Source organism: Strix uralensis, chromosome 8 (assembly GCF_047716275.1).
Source record: "Strix uralensis isolate ZFMK-TIS-50842 chromosome 8, bStrUra1, whole genome shotgun sequence".
NCBI lineage: Eukaryota > Metazoa > Chordata > Aves > Strigiformes > Strigidae > Strix > Strix uralensis.
In genome coordinates this window covers 16,889,650-16,907,279 of record NC_133979.1, presented here as the reverse complement: position 1 = coordinate 16,907,279, position 17,630 = coordinate 16,889,650, and the positions used below count along the sequence as shown (strand labels likewise).

The 17,630-nt window shown below is 38.1% G+C and overlaps 1 protein-coding gene across 1 annotated transcript in view; it reads left to right on the top strand.

Moving 5' to 3' along the window:
- Positions 1 to 17,630, top strand: part of COL24A1 (collagen type XXIV alpha 1 chain) — a 149,113-nt gene that overhangs the window by 108,399 nt on the left and 23,084 nt on the right. Inside the window, exons 35-47 of the mRNA XM_074877236.1 lie at positions 2,197 to 2,250; positions 3,263 to 3,316; positions 3,534 to 3,587; positions 4,906 to 4,959; positions 5,518 to 5,625; positions 8,621 to 8,674; positions 9,143 to 9,250; positions 10,315 to 10,368; positions 11,096 to 11,149; positions 12,444 to 12,500; positions 14,238 to 14,291; positions 15,300 to 15,353; positions 15,460 to 15,513. Of these exons, the coding sequence (XP_074733337.1) occupies positions 2,197 to 2,250; positions 3,263 to 3,316; positions 3,534 to 3,587; positions 4,906 to 4,959; positions 5,518 to 5,625; positions 8,621 to 8,674; positions 9,143 to 9,250; positions 10,315 to 10,368; positions 11,096 to 11,149; positions 12,444 to 12,500; positions 14,238 to 14,291; positions 15,300 to 15,353; positions 15,460 to 15,513 (813 nt within the window). The remainder of the gene's footprint in view (positions 1 to 2,196; positions 2,251 to 3,262; positions 3,317 to 3,533; positions 3,588 to 4,905; positions 4,960 to 5,517; positions 5,626 to 8,620; positions 8,675 to 9,142; positions 9,251 to 10,314; positions 10,369 to 11,095; positions 11,150 to 12,443; positions 12,501 to 14,237; positions 14,292 to 15,299; positions 15,354 to 15,459; positions 15,514 to 17,630) is intronic.

Below are 17,630 nucleotides of genomic sequence, written 5' to 3'. Positions count from 1 at the left end.
GACATATAGTTAATTTAAATCTTGAAAGTGAGCTGTTGATATAAAGTATATTATTTCTACTAATTATTATTATTTCTAATATTATTAAATATAATTTCTACTAATCCATAGGCTAACATGGTTGCAGAAAGCCATTGCACATTTTGGGGGGCTAGAAAAATACCAACATTTATTTTGGTAAATGTTCTTTTGGATATAATTGTCTACTAAATTGAGCTGCCCGTAGGAGTGGCAAAATGTTTCAACAGAAAATGTATTTTCTAACAGTTATTATTGCATTCCTGTCACTTCATCCCTTTCATTTATTTTATCTAATCTTCATGTGACATCTGAGAGCCTTCTAATGCAAGGCTTATACACAAAACTCCTGCCATTTTCCGGTCAAGTCTGAATTTTCATATATATAGAGTGACTATCAGCCTTATCTAATCTAAGTGGTCTACTTTCTGTTGTGCTCATCATCATAGAATCTACACATGCAGTGTCAGAAGTAAGAAAAGTTTATCCTATGAACAAGGTACCTTTTCTTTCAAGTACTGAAAGAGTAAAATGTCTTCAGAAAATGGTCTGTGGAGCTAGAAAGAAGTGATGAAAATGACACAAGATACTATGAAATTAAACGTGTGGCTCTTTTTTTAACTGCCCATCCAAGCAGCTTGATTTCATCTTCTGTCATCTGGTTACTACATGAAAGGCAGCTGCTGAAGCAGTTTCTCTGGCCCTGTCACTAGTTCTGCACAGAGCAGAAAAACCCTAATTATTGGTGGAGGAGCAGAGAAACATAAGCAATTAGAACTATTTGTAGTAACGACCTTGATCTAAATTACATTCTGACTTTACCTACTTGTCAGATATTTCAGTAAAATCCTTCTTTGCAAATTACCTGTAGTTAATGGTTAAAAGTAGTGCCTATATTGCTATAAATTTTTGACTTCTGAAATTCCCTGAAAGTCTCGGGGGAAAGATACATTACCAATCCAACAGACTTAGCTCCATGGTAATATTATGAAGAAATACTTGACTTGTGAATCAAAATTAAGCTTTGTAGCCCTTGCTTAGTGGAATGCCATAGAGCTGCTGCAAATGAAAACCGATGGACTAAGTTTAGGACCAAGTGATTTCTCAATGGGAAATTAACTGTAGTTTCAGTTGTTCACGCTTAAATGAAGCTATAGGGTAAAATATATGCATCTGCTGAGATCCTCTCAGTAATACGGAGTTTACATTGTTTTTCCAAGGGAAGAATATACTCGCATTATCACTGCCCAGTCATCAGAAGCAAAACCATATGCATAGTCTGTAAGAGGAAGTGAAACAAAAAAGAGTAAATATTTGCTTAAAAGACTTCTATCATAAATATGGGTAGCAGCATCCTTCTTTTACATGAGAATAATAGATCAACAAAATGCTTTGAATTTAGAATGCACTTAAACACAGATGATTCCCAAAGGAGTAAATGGACATGAACTTTCTAAAAGTTCAAAGACTGGATACATCCAGAGGGTGGATTTGTCTTGACAAATGTTCATAGTGGCTATGGAATCAGCTGTAAGCTGTTACAGGCAACCTCTACCCCCCAGCACACAAATCTCACTCTGTGAGCAGAGATGGACAATCTAACATGTGCAGAGAATTTGAGCATGCAGCTTTGGGAAACAATCCCTATGTGTTACTGCAATAAAGTTATTACTTACAGCAGGGCCTATTAAAAAAAGCTCATAGTATAATTACTAATACTACCAAAAAGGCTACAGCCTTTAGTCCATTACACCTCAGTGATTGTCCTGTATAAACATTGCTGAATCTATAGTGGAGCACACAGTAGTTGTTTTCAGTTAATTCCATACCAGACTGTAGGCTTTTCCACAAAGCAAACCAGACAGTCTAACAAACCTTGATTAAACAAAGTCTCAGTTAATCAAGAGAAGAGCTTAGTTTAGATAAACTAAGAAGAGTCTAAAAGAAGAGACATCTGTGCTATTATTTGAAATCTGTTATTTCAATGTATCAAGACTGGGAATGAGGTCTTCAGTACTGTATGCCATCAGGGTATGATATCCTGTTGGATTCAGGAGGAGAGACAATGAATTACGCTTCTTTATGCCAATTGGAGAGTTCTGAAGAGACAAAGTCAAAACTACACAATGTAATTTAATGCTAATTCAATGATACATCCAAAATTTTGTTTAATGCCAGGGTCCAAGAGGACAACCAGGGGATGCTGGCCCTATTGGAGAAATGGGTTTTGAGGTGAGCTTTTAATCATTTATGTAGTAATTACAAACACTCAAGCAACTGAATAAGCCTGGACAACATGTTTAGAAGCCATTTTTTTTATTACCTGGAGCTGACTTAAATACCATGAGTAGCTGAAAGACTCTTAAAGCTGTTACCAAAAAAATTGTCTAAAATAAGTAGCTTTTTCTGTGAGCACTGTCTTTGAGCATATGTTCATGACATCTGCACCTATAAGGTGAATGTTTAGTTGAGCAAATTACCTTCCTTTTTTTTTTTTTTTTGAAGCACCATTCTCCTTGCAGTTAGACAGTAGAACAGCCTTAATCATACGTCCTTGCAAATGGTAGCTGAAGAAAAGTATCTGCAGGCAATCTTCTTGCTATCTTTTGCTTCTATTTTTTGCTTTGTTTTTAATATCTCTTTGAAAGAAATATGACAGAATGTATTAGCCACATTTGCAATGAAGTAGCTAAGGGATGAGCTCACTTAGAACAGAAGGGATCTGGTTTATTCAAAGAAACACGCTTCCTCAGTCACCCAAAATCCAGTCTTCTGACTGACTATTAAAAAAAGGTTTAAATGTAAACTTTACAAGAAGTAATCTGATACCATTAACTCTTTAAGGGCTGAAGACTCCAAAAAGGGCTTTGTTCTCCAGAGGCTATATCTACATGGCTCCAAGCCTAAACAGTGATGAAGTTGTCAGTCAGACTTATAAAAGATAGATGATTGCTCAGCCCGCTCGTAATTTATGGTGAACGGTACAGGCTTGGTGGTACTGCTGAGTCTTCAATACGTTCCTGACCCACAGTGCAGTTCCTGAACTCCTCCTATACCCTTCTTTCTTTTATTCGGTTGGACTCTAGTAAGAACAAAGAACTGTGTTATCTTAATTTAATTTTCCAGACATACATCTTTCACAGTGTCTCATGCCATTTTTCCGCTTCAATTTTGGCTGTATTGTTTGGTGGTTGCAAAATTATTATTGGTGATCATGTGTAACAGTAGCTCTTGTATCATGCAGGGACCTCCTGGCCCTGAAGGAGAACCTGGACTGCAGGGAGAACCAGGTGCAAAGGTAAATGTTGAAATTATTCTCTCTTGTGCTGCTTAAATTTTCAACTTTTCATAAAATCAAATCAGAATGATCTGATTCATTATCCAAGTAGGTAGTGATACAGGAAAGGAGCCATTAAGAAATATTGTTATTGTCATGATGACTGCGTTATATGTAAATCCTGTCACTGTTAGAAATATTGTCCCTTAAAATCCAGTTATTTCTTGTGATGTTCCAGGGAGACACTGGACCTGCTGGGAAGGCTGGAGAACCAGGTGACCAAGGTTTAAGGGTAAGCTATGGATGCAAATCTTCCCAAAAGGAAAGTATGTTATGAATGTGTCAGAAATGCAGGTTGAGAAACCTTAATTTTTGATAAGAATTCAATAAGAAACTGTTTTCCAATATCTTTTTTTAAAAAAAGAAAATTGTAATACTGTAGCAAGTTAAAAAGAGTATTGATTATAATGTCATAATATTTCCAAGTGTCTCATGTCACTGAGAGACATGAACGAGTGGTCTGAGAATGAAGATAAATCCAAGGGTGTTCAGTCCAAGGTGTGTTAAGATGACAGCACACAATAATGCTGTGTAGGGATACCCAGTCTAGGTGAGATAATGGGAACATTATAGTCTCAGCAGAGCAGGGTATCTCTCTGTACCACCATCTAAAGTGGCTGGTTTGCTTCTGGTGCTGTGGATGGCTCGTTTGACACTTGATTTTACCAAGCACTTGTGCCTCTGCTTATTCTTCCCGTGCATTTTAGCCCCCTCATCTGACTCAAACAGTTGCCTACATTTGAAGGCTAAAAAAAACCTTTTAAAGGTCTAGAAACGTATTTTATCCAGGATACTTTTAAAAAACCATAAACTATATCCTTTCAGACTTAAGTCTTACCATTGAGATGTCTTGTTCCATTAGCTTCTTGCTGTCATCTTTTCCTCCTGCCCAAAATCTCCAGCGAGGTGCATTCCACAATTCTGCCTGTCCTTAGAGAGTAATTCCTGGTACTGGTCCACAGTGGGTGCTCTGGACTTAACTATACCACTATGTCTGAAATACTGTGTTACTAGATTAGGGCAGCTTGTATTTGCTTTTTTACCATCTGTATCAAAAGTTGCAAGTTGCCAGTGTCTTTACCTGAGAAAGGCAAATGCCATGATGCTGATACTGTTGGTAAATGATGAGTTTTTCATGGCCCTAAACTGAGTCACTAAACATACCAGTATAGTAGTTATCCACATAAACATGGAAGTTTCAGGACACAGTAGGTATATTTTTGAGGTTACTGTAATTACATGTTGAATACTCTGAAACCAAACAATCTCAGTGCCACTGTCCAAATATCCAGAGTTATATGGACAGAGTATTGCCTCATTTTTCTAATGTTGATCATCTTTTATGTTGTGCTATGTTCAAGATTCACAGGGCTGTGACTCTGTCACTGTAGATCATTGAAAAATGAAGACAAATAAAATATAACAGCAACATAAAAGTTGTCTAAAAGATAATAAGCATGTGTAAATCTAGTCTGAGTTCTTCCAAGGCAATACATCTATGTCGAGAAGTTTAGGCAATAACTCTGTTTCCAACTGTTCCTTTCTATAAGGGTGAACCAGGACCTCCAGGAGAAGATGGTGTTCAAGGAAAAGATGGCCCAAAGGTACATTCAGTTTATGTTGCAGATGTAAAGCAGTCATATTAGATTAAGGACCCAGATCTCTTTTTTTCCTCCTATTTCAGAGAGAGCCCATTTGAGTACACTTAGTTTTAACACAGGAGGCCCTGTATATTACAGGCTTCCCTGTGCCTTTTAGGCACATACCTACCCTACAGGGGCTGCAAAGTTGAATGGCTTGACGGAGAAATGCAAGCTGAAGAACTGAGTACAGCTTATTTCTGTCATGGCTATCATGCTGGAGAGAGCAAGCCCAAGGCTGCTCCACTCCCTGCATTGGCTCAATACTGTGACAGGTGCCAGGACAGGGGATGTCACAAAGGACACCCTCAGGTAGTTGGCGATGGATGAGGCAAAATCTCGCCGTAGGAGTGTATGAATGAGATAGGGCTTTACCGTAATTTGGAGCCTGATCTGAATTTGACTGGTAGGATTCCCATCAGCTTTTTGTCAGACTTGAAGATTCAGAATTCACTTTTCTCAAGAATAAATAATTCTGTAGCAGCAGCTTGACTAAGCTTTTTTTTTTTTGCTTTGTTTTAGGGAGAACCTGGAGACCAGGGACTTCCTGGAGAAGGTGGTGAAAAAGGAGAGATGGGGTTACCAGGAATTGCTGGACCCCCTGGTGAACCTGGCATAATGGGTATTCCTGTAAGTGTCTTCAGGTCTAAGTGGACTTTTTACTGATTTGCTTTCTGTAATTATTTTCTTTTTAATTTTGTTTGCTGCTTTTATTTTTTATTCTCTGATTTTATATTGCCATTAGAGATAACCATCTTTAAATTAGCTTGTCGCCCTTTTCTATGTGGTTCAGCTTTTCAGGGTTGGTAGAGAGAGGAGACAAGTGTTTTTCCTATCTTAACTATGGGAACTCTTAGCAGATAGTGATTCCTCCAGACACATACATCAAACAACCTGGAGCCTCTCACTTCAGATCTCTCCAGACAACCTTCTGTCATTAGTCTCTATTGTCACCTTCATTTGGAGACTGTGAACAACCTCAAGGTATTAGATCATTCTTTAAATTTTAAAAACACCCAAAGCAATTGGCAAGATGCATACATAAATTGTGCTGTAAGATCTTCCATTGTTTTGTATCACTTTCCCTACTCATGGTGCTGTTTTACTGTCCCAGGGCTATCTAGCTTTTAGTTTAGATTACAAGTTTAGATTACAAGTAAAGAACTGCCATTCTGAGCAGTTTGTAAATGATGAAGCATTAGACTTTGAAGCACATGAGATTTGGCTCCAATTTAAGATTTTGTGCTATTGTTCTTACCACATACATGCTTAGCTATCATTCCTTTTAATAAACCTTAACAACAAAAAGAAGGTCTAAAAATAACATTTGTAGAAAAAGTGATATCCTGAACATTGAGGTTGCTTTAGTTACAAAATTATTGCAGCACAGACACCAACAGCACAGGATTTCTTAAAGTGTTGGTGTGGATTATAGCACCTTCTCTGGTAAGGAGTACAAGGCAGGTCAAAAGTGATTTAAAACCAGTATCACATGATAGATATTGGATAATCCAAATTGTTCCTGCTGTTGACTCCTGATCAGTTGAATGGCCTGCCTTTTCCTAACAGTGGTCTTTCTACACTGCTGCCAAGGTGTTGTAAAGACAATGTTATGGATGCTGTCCATCCTGCACTGGAACTGACTTACAGAAATGAGAGTCTATGGTGCTGGGCAGCGCTGCTTCTGATAATAATTCTGTGCTGTGGTGTAATGTCGTCTTTGGTGGACCTTTTCTTATTAATTTGTCAGTCACCCTGTAATGAGGCATATACTGTAAAAAGTAAGGAGAAGAGACAAAGAATTTCATTGTTACATTTTATTCTTAAAAGACGTTTATTCTTGAACTAACTTCATTTTGTTGCCTCTGTGAAAAGAATTAAATAAACATATCATGAGAGCAGCAGTTGTCATAGAGAACTGAGGCAGAGATTGCTGATGGAGAGAAATGGCAGCAAACATACACATGTCAAATAGTAAATGAGCATTGGGATCCATAGTCAACGTTGTTAGATCAGTTCGGGTATTTGTTCTGGCAACACTGCTAGCAGCTAAAATCCATCTATAAAATCCATTTTTCTGAAGTTTTATGCAACTTCTTAATGTGAACTAATATTTTGGAGCACAGTTTCCAAAGCAAGTATGTAGCCTCAAGTCAGACATCAAATTCCCTTACCAAAAATCATCATGTTCTCATTTGCAGACCTCTGGCTGCCTTCTCTGTAGCTCTTATGTGATGTTGGAGTACAAGTAAACATCAGTTGGAGGGCCAGCTGTCAATGGCTGTGAGCACTGTTCCCTCTGTCCTCTAAACAGTGGTGTTACAATTTGCTGTCTTTAGACCTGTGTTCTTCACAGTGAATTACTCTCCTAGTGAAGGGAAAAAATGCTCTGTTAGTTGTTAGCACACTTAGTGTGCTACAGAACAATTTTTGTTTCTGATACAATGATATCACCCTGACTTTTTGTTTTTTCTGTTTTGGGTTGACAATTCTGGAGAAGCTCAAAAGTTTCATGCATTGAAATTATCATAAAACAGCTCAGCCCTGCCATATCTACATTGTACGTAATTAGACTTGTATACCGTAAACAACATCAGCAGTGCTGCTGTGCTTCAGTGAGACAGGCAGGTCTGGCAATTCAATGTTTGGGAGGATGTGGTTAGCAGGGAATTTTTTACGTTTCTGTTCCACGCATTCCGAAGGCGGCTGCAGAGCTGCCTCCCTCCCCACTCATCCTCCCCGGCGTCTGGGAGTGTTCCCATCACGGTTTTGGTTTGACCTCCTTCTAGGGATGCAGACAGACCATAACATCCTGGTCTAAACATGGAAATCAGTTTCCTATAATCAATTGTCTGATGGTTTTATTGGGGGTGAAAGTAATACTACATTTTCCTTAAACAAAAGCTTACAAAGAAACAAATAAGCTTCACAAATCAGTTTAAATTATACTGACCCTGGCTTATCACCACAGTGACTCAAAAAAAGCCCAAATTTATCTCCCTTTATCCAAAACTGAAGCTAAATTACCTGCTCTAACTCACAGAGCTTTTGGGTAAATTGAAGCTGGTGAGCAGTGGACAGATCCAGCCCTTTGGGACAGTCAGTTTTTGAGGTGACCTAGAGGGCAGTGGGCCTGTAGCTCCATAGCACCCTTCATCTGCAGGCAGCACACACAGCCACCAAGAGGCAGGCAGTGGTAGGCACCGGCACTTACTGTGTTAGGTTTCTGCTCTGCAGCAAGTTGAGTCAGGGCCCTGCTTTCACACTTGAGAGCCCCAAGGTTTTCAGAGTTTTCCTCTGGTTGTGTATTGTATTTCTCTGAATCCAGTGGTTGTCTTGAAGCAATTTTATTCCTAAAGTAATATTTTCTGTGTGGACAAGATTTATGGGGTTTTTTCCCCCTATTTTCACTAGTTTGATAAGTGATCCCTGATGCTTGCCCACTTGTTTCTGCTGTAACTTGAAACAGTCCTACTAACTTGCTTACAGCGACAGTTAATGAGATTTTTCCTCCCACCTCTCTGCATTACAAAAGCCTGCTTAGTTATCCAATTTGGAGCAGAGTTTAAACATGTTTCCAGGCCTTTCTCAATCATTTGTTTTTCTCTCTCTAATAAATGTACAGGGCCCCGAAGGAACACCAGGAAATCCAGGTCAGAGGGGCCGTTTAGGAAAGAAGGTAGTATCTTCCCCAATTTCCTTCCTTTTATCTGAAACTCAAATTTACATTACAAAATAATTCCACTGAACCAAGCCGATCCCTGTTTTATGTCATGCTTCAAGCCATTTCTTTTTCTTTCTAGCCATAGCAATTAGGATTGTCATCATTCTGCAATCAATAACATTCAGGACCTTGGGAAACTTAAATTTGTATCAAGATGTGATTTTGCAACTCAGAACAGTTTCTGCTGCTATCAAAAAACGTTAAGCTTTGGCTAAAACAAAACAAAAATAATAGAAAGTCTTTAGCAGAAGGGTTTTTTTCACTGAAGAGTTCTGAGTTCAGACATTCTAAGAACTATAGTAAATGACATACGTAAATGTAGTACTCCTATTAAATAATGCTGTTACACTTTGGTTAAGCATAAACTGCATTTTGAAACTTAGTATTGATCTCTTATTATTTTTAATACAATAACACCAACAGGGGGAAAAGGGACAGCTTGGTCCTCCTGGAGAAGTTGGACCTGCTGGTGACTCTGGCCAACCAGGAGAAATTGGTCCCAAAGGTGCAAGAGGAACTCGAGGTCCAGTGGTTCGTACAAAACATGCTTATTTAAGAGTTTGTGTATTTCTGGTTTAGCAGAATCGTGTCTCTCCATGGGAAGAGGCAAGTCACAGCCGTAGCATGAATAAATGGTTTTTGTAGTTGGAGATGCAGGCAGTGTCCTTCCCAGCCTGTGCGTCCTGATGCTTGCCCTGGTCTTTCAGCACCAGAATGAGACCTGTGCACCTTTCCAGACAGAAACACAGGCCATGGACCTGGAAGGAGTCATCTCATGCTCTGATCAGGTTCCTGATCTGACAATCAGAGGACCAGGATGGCAGGGAACGCCATGGAATACTCATGCCCCACAGTCCACATATAACCTCACTGCTGTGGCTGTTTCTTAAACCTTTCCAGTTCCAAGAACAGAAAACATGGGGTTTGCTGTTACATAAAATAAGCCTCAGCCATGGCTGAAACAAAGCATTTCAGATGAGGACTGCTACTCCTGCTGAATGGGAACCTGTTCCAGAGTTAACTGAATTGAGTGTATTTCCATTAACTTTGAGCTCCTTTCAACACAAGCTCCCCAAGCTTGCTCCACCCTGTGTAATAGATGCACAGACACATGCAGCCTCCACACTAGTGAGGCAACACACCCACCTTGCTGCTCCAGGGCCCAGTCCTGTGGCCACTGAATGCAGCACTGCGTCCCTGAACACATGAAGTACAGAAGTAAAGTAACTATCTAATGGCAAATATTTTCAAGAGGACTCAACTTCCTAAGGTGAGGACCACCCTCAGCTTCTCTTGGCATACTCAGCATTTATAAACAGAGTTCCTCTGCACTGCTGAAAGCTCAGATTCTTTTGGTCTGTATTCTGCACAGGGTTTATAAGGTTAGGACTGAAAATGTTGACCATTTTTCTACAGAACAGGGAAAAGCCCAGTATTCATTACCAAATGAAGTTGGACCGAACAAGGAAATTGTCTGTGGTTCTCAAATCTCAATATTTGAAGATTTTTCCATGTGATAACTTTATAAAGTAGGCATTGTGGTAACATTTTACAAGGGAGCTCATTTTTCTATCACTGATTATTGCATTTAACAGGGACACCTAGGAGGAATTGGACCTGAAGGAGAGTCAGGAATTCCAGGTTACGGGGTAAGTTTTTTACTGAATTTATGTACACACATATCCCTAAGTAAGTCTGTGGTACTCTAAATAATTTCAAATATCATGGGTATCTGTATCTAGAATATACAAATATCTTTAAGAGTGTCTAATATTCATTTTTTGTTTATATGACACATGGTTGCCTACTCAGAAATGTTAGTGTTAAACGATGATGACTGGGTTTGTGAGTTCACTAGCAGTTGGTTTTTACCACAGATTTGTCCAAGGGAGATACCCCTTGTGAATAAGGTTCCTATAAAACTACTACAGCTATTCACCTCTGCTTACTGTCTGGCCAGGCAGTTTCCCTTTCTGTAACAGAAACTGATTGAATGAGGCTAGTTGAAGGACATAAAGATATTGCAGCTTTCACTGAAAAAATAATTATGATCATCATCATAGATGGAGTCCTGCTCTTACAGACCAGACTGCCATGTCTTTTTCTGAACAGAAACTTCTATCAGTGGCCCTAACCCTGAAGTGAGAACCAGCCTATCTCTCCTCACCTGCATCAAGTCATGCCAGAACCTTTGGCTTCCCACTGTACACAGAGCTTTTCTGCCTGGGCTCATTAATTTTGTGCCACATCACTATGTAGCATTATTAGCAAGCAGCAAAAAAATAATAGTAACAAGCAGCTACAAGGAAGTTTGGAATTAATTATTTCTTTAATTATTTGTTTTGGAACTAATTTTTGTTTTGGTTGCTTCTTCAGGGTCACCAGGGTTCTGCAGGGCCCCCAGGGCCCCCAGGACCCAAAGGAGAAAAGGTATGAAGATGGATTATACTGTGTTACAGTCTGAGTAATTATAAAGGGAGGAAATGTTACTGCATGCTCACTATTTTCCACAGCATGCAGCAAAAGCCACCACTTGCAGTATTTATTAGTATTGTGAGAGAATGTGAGAAGAAATGCAAAACTAGGGAAATGGATCATTCAGAGGCAGAGTTCTGAATTATACAGTTGAAATGTTTCAGGTTTTAAAACAAGGTACTCACTGTAAGAAACACATTCTATTGTATCAGATAGCACCACTGCCCTTAGTGAACACAGCTGACAGAAATAATTAGTGGGGAACCAGCTGAGTATTTACTTAGCTTTAAGCCTGTGAGTACACCCATGGATTTTACTGAGTCCAAGTAAGATGGACAAAGGTCTGTGCTTAATGTAAAATATTAGGGGCAGAATGTTCCCTCAGTGCTGCTATTTTAGTGTCAAATTCACTGTTGTTCTTTTAAGCCTCAAATCCTGCAAACAGATTTGTATGCTAACTGAAGTCTGTGTGGCCCCAAGCAGGTACAGGGATTCCCTTCGTGAAGATTAGTTTGGAGTTGCACCTGAAAGAGAAATACATTCTTATATTAGGGCCAGTTTTGCGATGAATACTGCTAATAGGCAATTAGTGGTTGATGTTACAAAGAGGTTATGATATCATTTTCAGAAACAATAACTGAAAACCAAATTGTTGGGAGCTAGGTGCCTCGTGTGCTTGGTCACTTCTGAAAAAGCACTTTGAGGCACTTTAGAAATCCTTCATCATATTTAAAATGTGAGCCTCTTATATGAGCATTAAATGCCGGTAAATATCATCTGGAATAGATAACTTTTTGTCTATTAGTTTGGATGGCAGTTGTTTCATATTTAAAATTTAATAGAGTTCAGGCTGAATGTTGGAGTCTTCTGTACACTTGTTTGTTTATATTAAGTATATTTCTCAAAATAGTGGAAGAAACTTTCTTTCTTCCTCTTGTCAAATATCCTGTTTATCTTTTTTTTCATTAAATAAATGATTACATGGACATTGTTCAAATACTTTATTTTTTTATAGCTGCCTTTGAGAATAGAGCAAATACTTAGCTTTTTTAGTCCTATATGTCTTTGGGACATTTAGGTGCATGTTAAAACAGAGTTACCATCTCCACTGTATTAAAATCATAAGTATCATATTCACTTTTTGCATCTACACAGTATGCTCTCTGAGTGTTTATTAGCATTTGAAGATGTGTGCATTGTAGACAAGGTTGAATTTCCCAGTTAATATTGTTTAATATCTTTGTTTTAGGGTTACCCAGGTGAAGACAATACAGTCCTTGGACCACCTGGGCCCATAGGTGAACCAGTAGGTCTTTCTTTCTCAAAAAAATTATATTGGTGCCTCTCAAGACAAGAGACAATGCAAGTTCTTTCTGAAACTTTATATCACTGTCTCAGGAGTCAGTACCCCCTTGTACAAAAATGTAGAATGATGGTCCTTTAATCAGTAATCCCTCTCTGAAAAATGCAGTCATGTGCTCTTAGGAGTATGTGCCCTGTTTAATTACACTAATGCTGTCAGTCTGTGTTCAGACCAGCACATTTTGGAATGGAATTTTACCCTCTCTGTTTATCCTGAATTATACCTAATTGCTTTACTAACCAGAAATATTTTTTGACTTATTTCATTATCACTACAAAGCTAATTTAGCTGATTTAGAGAGATGCATTTTGTAACCATTTTTTTACTGAATTTGTATGTGGGATATCTGTCTGCAGCAATTACAAACACGTCCCAAAAAAAGCCATCTCAAAATCTTATTAAAAGTGTTTCATGTTCAGGCTTTGATTGTGCCAGAAGTAATACTTGTATAGCCTACTTCTCTTCAGATTAACCTTAATATGTATACCTCGCTTCCTCAAAAGGCAGGACTATAAGACCCTGATGTAACTGAAGACAGAGTCTGGACTAGGTTCTTAACTTAATTACAGTAATGCATGAGAAGAGAGTCCAGACAATTCTTTTGTAGCCAAACTGTCTCTGTAATGCTGACTGCTCAAACGTCAAGCAGCACCTTTCTGCCTTGTGGATTCCCTCTAGGAAACATGCCATGAGGCTGCTGAAACCTTGGAGAGTATACAAGCAGTTGCATAATAGTATCTATTGGTGGATTTGCACTAGAAGCGGCTAATCTGTTCATTTGTGAACTGTAAAGATACATTGCAGTTATTGATGCCTGGCCAATTTTTCATTATGTGCTTTTACTTAAGACAGGTGGGAAAAAGGCAGTCCCTTATTATTTTGTCTAATGATTGGCTGGATGTATTTTGGAAAGTCTTGGCCATTCTTACTTTCTATGGGCATGATTCCCTATCCCATCATTTTTCTTTTGACTGAGATTTGGTCCATTTGCAGCAATGGGAGTTAAAATTCTGGGAAAAAATCCCATTTCTTGTGGGACTGGAATAAGGGTCTTTCCCTAAAGTAGAGCTAGTGAGGTGTCTGAATTCAGCAGGAAGAACAACATGACTCTCAAAAATCATGCTATTCCCTCTGCTCCTGCGCAGCTCTTATATATGTGAGACATGCTGAGGGATTGAAATTACATTTTTTAGGACAAACTTAAAAATCAAAGCAGATTCTGAGTACAGCAAGTCATTTCAGCAAAGAACCAAATCATTCATGTGTTGTCTTACAGAAACCATAAGGGAGTTTTTCTCGCATGTCTTGAAAATACAGTGTCTTCATTTATTCTTGGAGATTTTTAATTCAATTATATATATATATATGGGTATAAACCTGGAGAAGTTCTGCTGAGGTCAATACTCCTGTTTCATTTATGCCCGTGTAACATGTACCTTTTATCTTCTAGTCCCCAGTTACAAAATGTTTTAGGCAGTGGCTACTGTCTGACTGCAATGCATTTTGTTTAGAAAAAAATCATGTTTATTCCTTTAGACAAGCTAACGTTACTATTTGTAATCCTCACTTCCATCTTGTTGGTTAGTCTGTTTTGAGAGAAATCCCAGCTTGCTTTTTGTACTTCACTGCAGCATTATTTCGGTTCAGCTGTTCTATTTAGCTCTTTGATTTTCTTTCTAGGGTCCTAGTGGTGAACGTGGAGATAGAGGAGAACCTGGTGATGAGGGCTACAAGGTAATACATCTTGCTTTTTATTCTTTTTATTTGAACATGTAGAGTAATGTAGCAGAAGTATCATCTTCTCTCACAAGTGTGCAGAGATGCACTTGCTGGTGCCTCACTGCACTGATGAGCTCTTAGAACACACTGAAGCATTTTTCCTGTGAGGAGAAGTTGGGAGAGCTGGGACTCATGAGCTGTAGTGATCTTAATGTGCGTAAATACCTGATGGGAGGACATCAAGATGAAGGACCCAAGCTCCTCTCAGTAGTGTCCAGTAGGACAATAGGCAAAGAGCACAAACTGAAACACATGAAATTCCTTTTAAACACAAGAAAACGCTTTTTTACTATGAGGGTGACTGAGCACCAGAACAGGCTGGAGTCTCCATCCTTGGAAATACTCAAAACCCGATTGGACATGGTCCTGGACAATCTTTTCTACCTGGCAGTGCTTGAGAAGGGAGTGTTTCACTAGATGATCTCAGGAGGTCCCTTTCAACTTAAACAATCCTGTGATTCTGTAATACTGAATGAATTAACATTTTTCTCTGAAATTTAAGCACTATTTCTTTGTAAATCTAATCCTAATAATATTCATGAATTGCATTCAGTCTTTCAGTATATACAAATTGGATGGTAACTCATGCTAATCGGTGATACAGTTTGTTTGCTGAAATACAAAAGAGACAATCCTTGACACAGAATATCCTGTTTATGTTACACAGATAATATAGATAGACATAGTAATAATTCAGTGAACTGAATATGATCGGTGCTTACAGAAGTGGAGAAATGTCTTAAACAATATGTAATTCCCACTTGCAATTTGGAGTAGAGAATTTAAAGAAGGAAAGCTCCCTAAGGTCTGATCTCAGGAGAGCTGAGCATACTTTATCTAGGTCATGTCAGTGAATCTGGGGCCACCCAGTACCTCCCAGAATGGGCTTTGCAAGGAATCTATAGTGCACTGAGCGTGACATCCTGAGTTATATTGCAATATGTTATATTTTCTGTTTCCCAGGGTCATATAGGTCTTCCGGGGCTTAGAGGACCTATTGGACAACAGGGGCCTCCAGTAAGTGTTTCAAACAAGTGAGATTTCTCTATTGGCTGTTGAAAATGTGTTTTCATCTGCATTCAAATGATTCTTTTTATTTATTTAATATATGTTCTTTCTAAAGGGAGAGCCAGGTGAACTGGGAGAGCAAGGACCAAAAGGAGAAAGAGGTTCAGAAGTAAGTAGAAAAAAGTAAAGCAAAACTGCACTTAATTGGAATTTGTATGTTTTTACTGTTCACTATCATTGGAAAACTGTTATATAAGGCTAAAACTCAGTGTTTGGGTTTCCTTTTCATACCTGCAGGGATAGTAAAAATATAGAATGGAAAATTGCATATTAATCTGGGATAGTAAATATGTGTTATTTGATAGGTAAGTGGTTTTACTTTGGAGTGATATAAAGCATTATGAGAGTCTCTTTTGGAAACATTTGAGTGATATTCAGTTGTACCCTTAAATGGAGTTCCTTGTGGCAAACTAGTTCTGGAAGACACCCAGGATTTTTACTGCTCTGATTTGTAAATGAAGCCTCCTGGTACTGCACTGCATTGAATTTTCAGAGACCTGGAAATAAGGAATTTGCTACAGAATAGTAGAGGAATAATGACAAAGCAAGTCATGAAAAAGATCAAAGGCTAAATCTTTTGCTTTAGGAATAATAGTTCATCTTGGTGGTGAGTTGAATGTTGCCAGAAGTATTTTATATTCTCCCATGGGGTATATTTCATTGGCTTTTGCAATTTCAAAAGATTTAGGCTAAAAGATTTCTTACAATTTCTTACCAATTGCCATTGCAACTTAAATGAGAAATTTTTCTGAGAAGTTCCGTAGTGCAACTCTGTTAGAGTTTCAAAATTTTCTAGGTAAATACAAGAATCTATAGTAGATTAGAAATGGGGAGCAACAGAAAGAAAACACAATGTGAAGACATTGTCAGTGTGCACTCTAGCCATGTGCTCAGATATATTGCCTTTGATAAACTACTCACAGCACATGATAAAATCAATCATTCCTCTGTCTTTCCCCTGGAGAATGTTTTCTTTGTACTGCAAATGCCTCTCAGATTAAAACTGCCATTTGCAAATATGAAACCGATATCCAGCCTGGAGCAACCCATAAGAGCCTAAAGGGTTACACAAAAATGTTAATAGTGAAAACATTCATACAGTCTTAACTCCAGTGGCATGACTGGTGCTGCTATAGCAAGCCTTACAAAGCCAATCCCATAAACTGAATCATCTGGGTTTACTTTACATACATTCAGAAATTTTAATGAAAACAATATAAAGTTCTTTGAATATACACGTTCCAGTTCTGATCGGCGGACTTTTTTAATGTCTTTCTTAACAAAAAGTCATTAAATTAAGGAATAGAACAAAATTTTTCTGATTTTATCATACTTACATTAATTATAATACATTTACACTTACAATGACCTTAGCTTTTTCACTTTATTGTGTGTTATGTAATATTGCAGCAAAGTAGCTTAACATCACTTTTGCTTAAAGAAGAGTGTTTAAAATAATTAATCCAGAAAATTTTGGAAGCTTTTTTGTACTTGATCTACTCTAACAAGTGATTTTCTTGTCCCTGCTGTCTGAGTGGTTGTATCTTTTAGAGGTATGATAAAACTCATGCCACAGATCTTTAAATTCTATGAAGAATATCCTATAAACAAAATTCTCTGAAATGTTTTTGACCTATTCTGAGCTTTTCTTCCTTGGTACTTGACCTCCTGTGTCATTAAGCCACTTACAAGAATGTTATCTGCTATCAGTATCACTCAGTTTTCTAAGACTTTGGACTCCTAGATCAGTCAAGACAAAAAAATATCTGGTTTTAAGTAAATTTTATCTTTTGTGTACATCTTAGATAAAAAGAATGTTCCCATATGTGACACTATTGTTTTCTAGTATTCTCTTTCACATACACTCAGTGCATCTACATTGCCTACTTTTCATGACTTCCCTTTTTAAAAGGCACGGGAAGTGCTGTAAAAGCATACTTCCTTACAGGGGTGTGGCTGATAGAGGAGAAATTGCCAGATTCCTAGTGAAAAACTTTTTATGCCTATTGTTGTTGAAAAATTTCTGAAAACTTCACTATACCAATTTGGGAAATGGAGAAATATATACAATTCTTCCAAAAATGTATTCACTTTCACTTGAAAAACTTTCTGCTGTCTCCTGAAATGGAAATAATCCGGTCCAAAGCCAGGCAGTGTGAGCATGCGTACTAGATGGGAACAATTCTCAGCTCTTATTATGGGATTGAGTTTAAGACATTTGTCAGT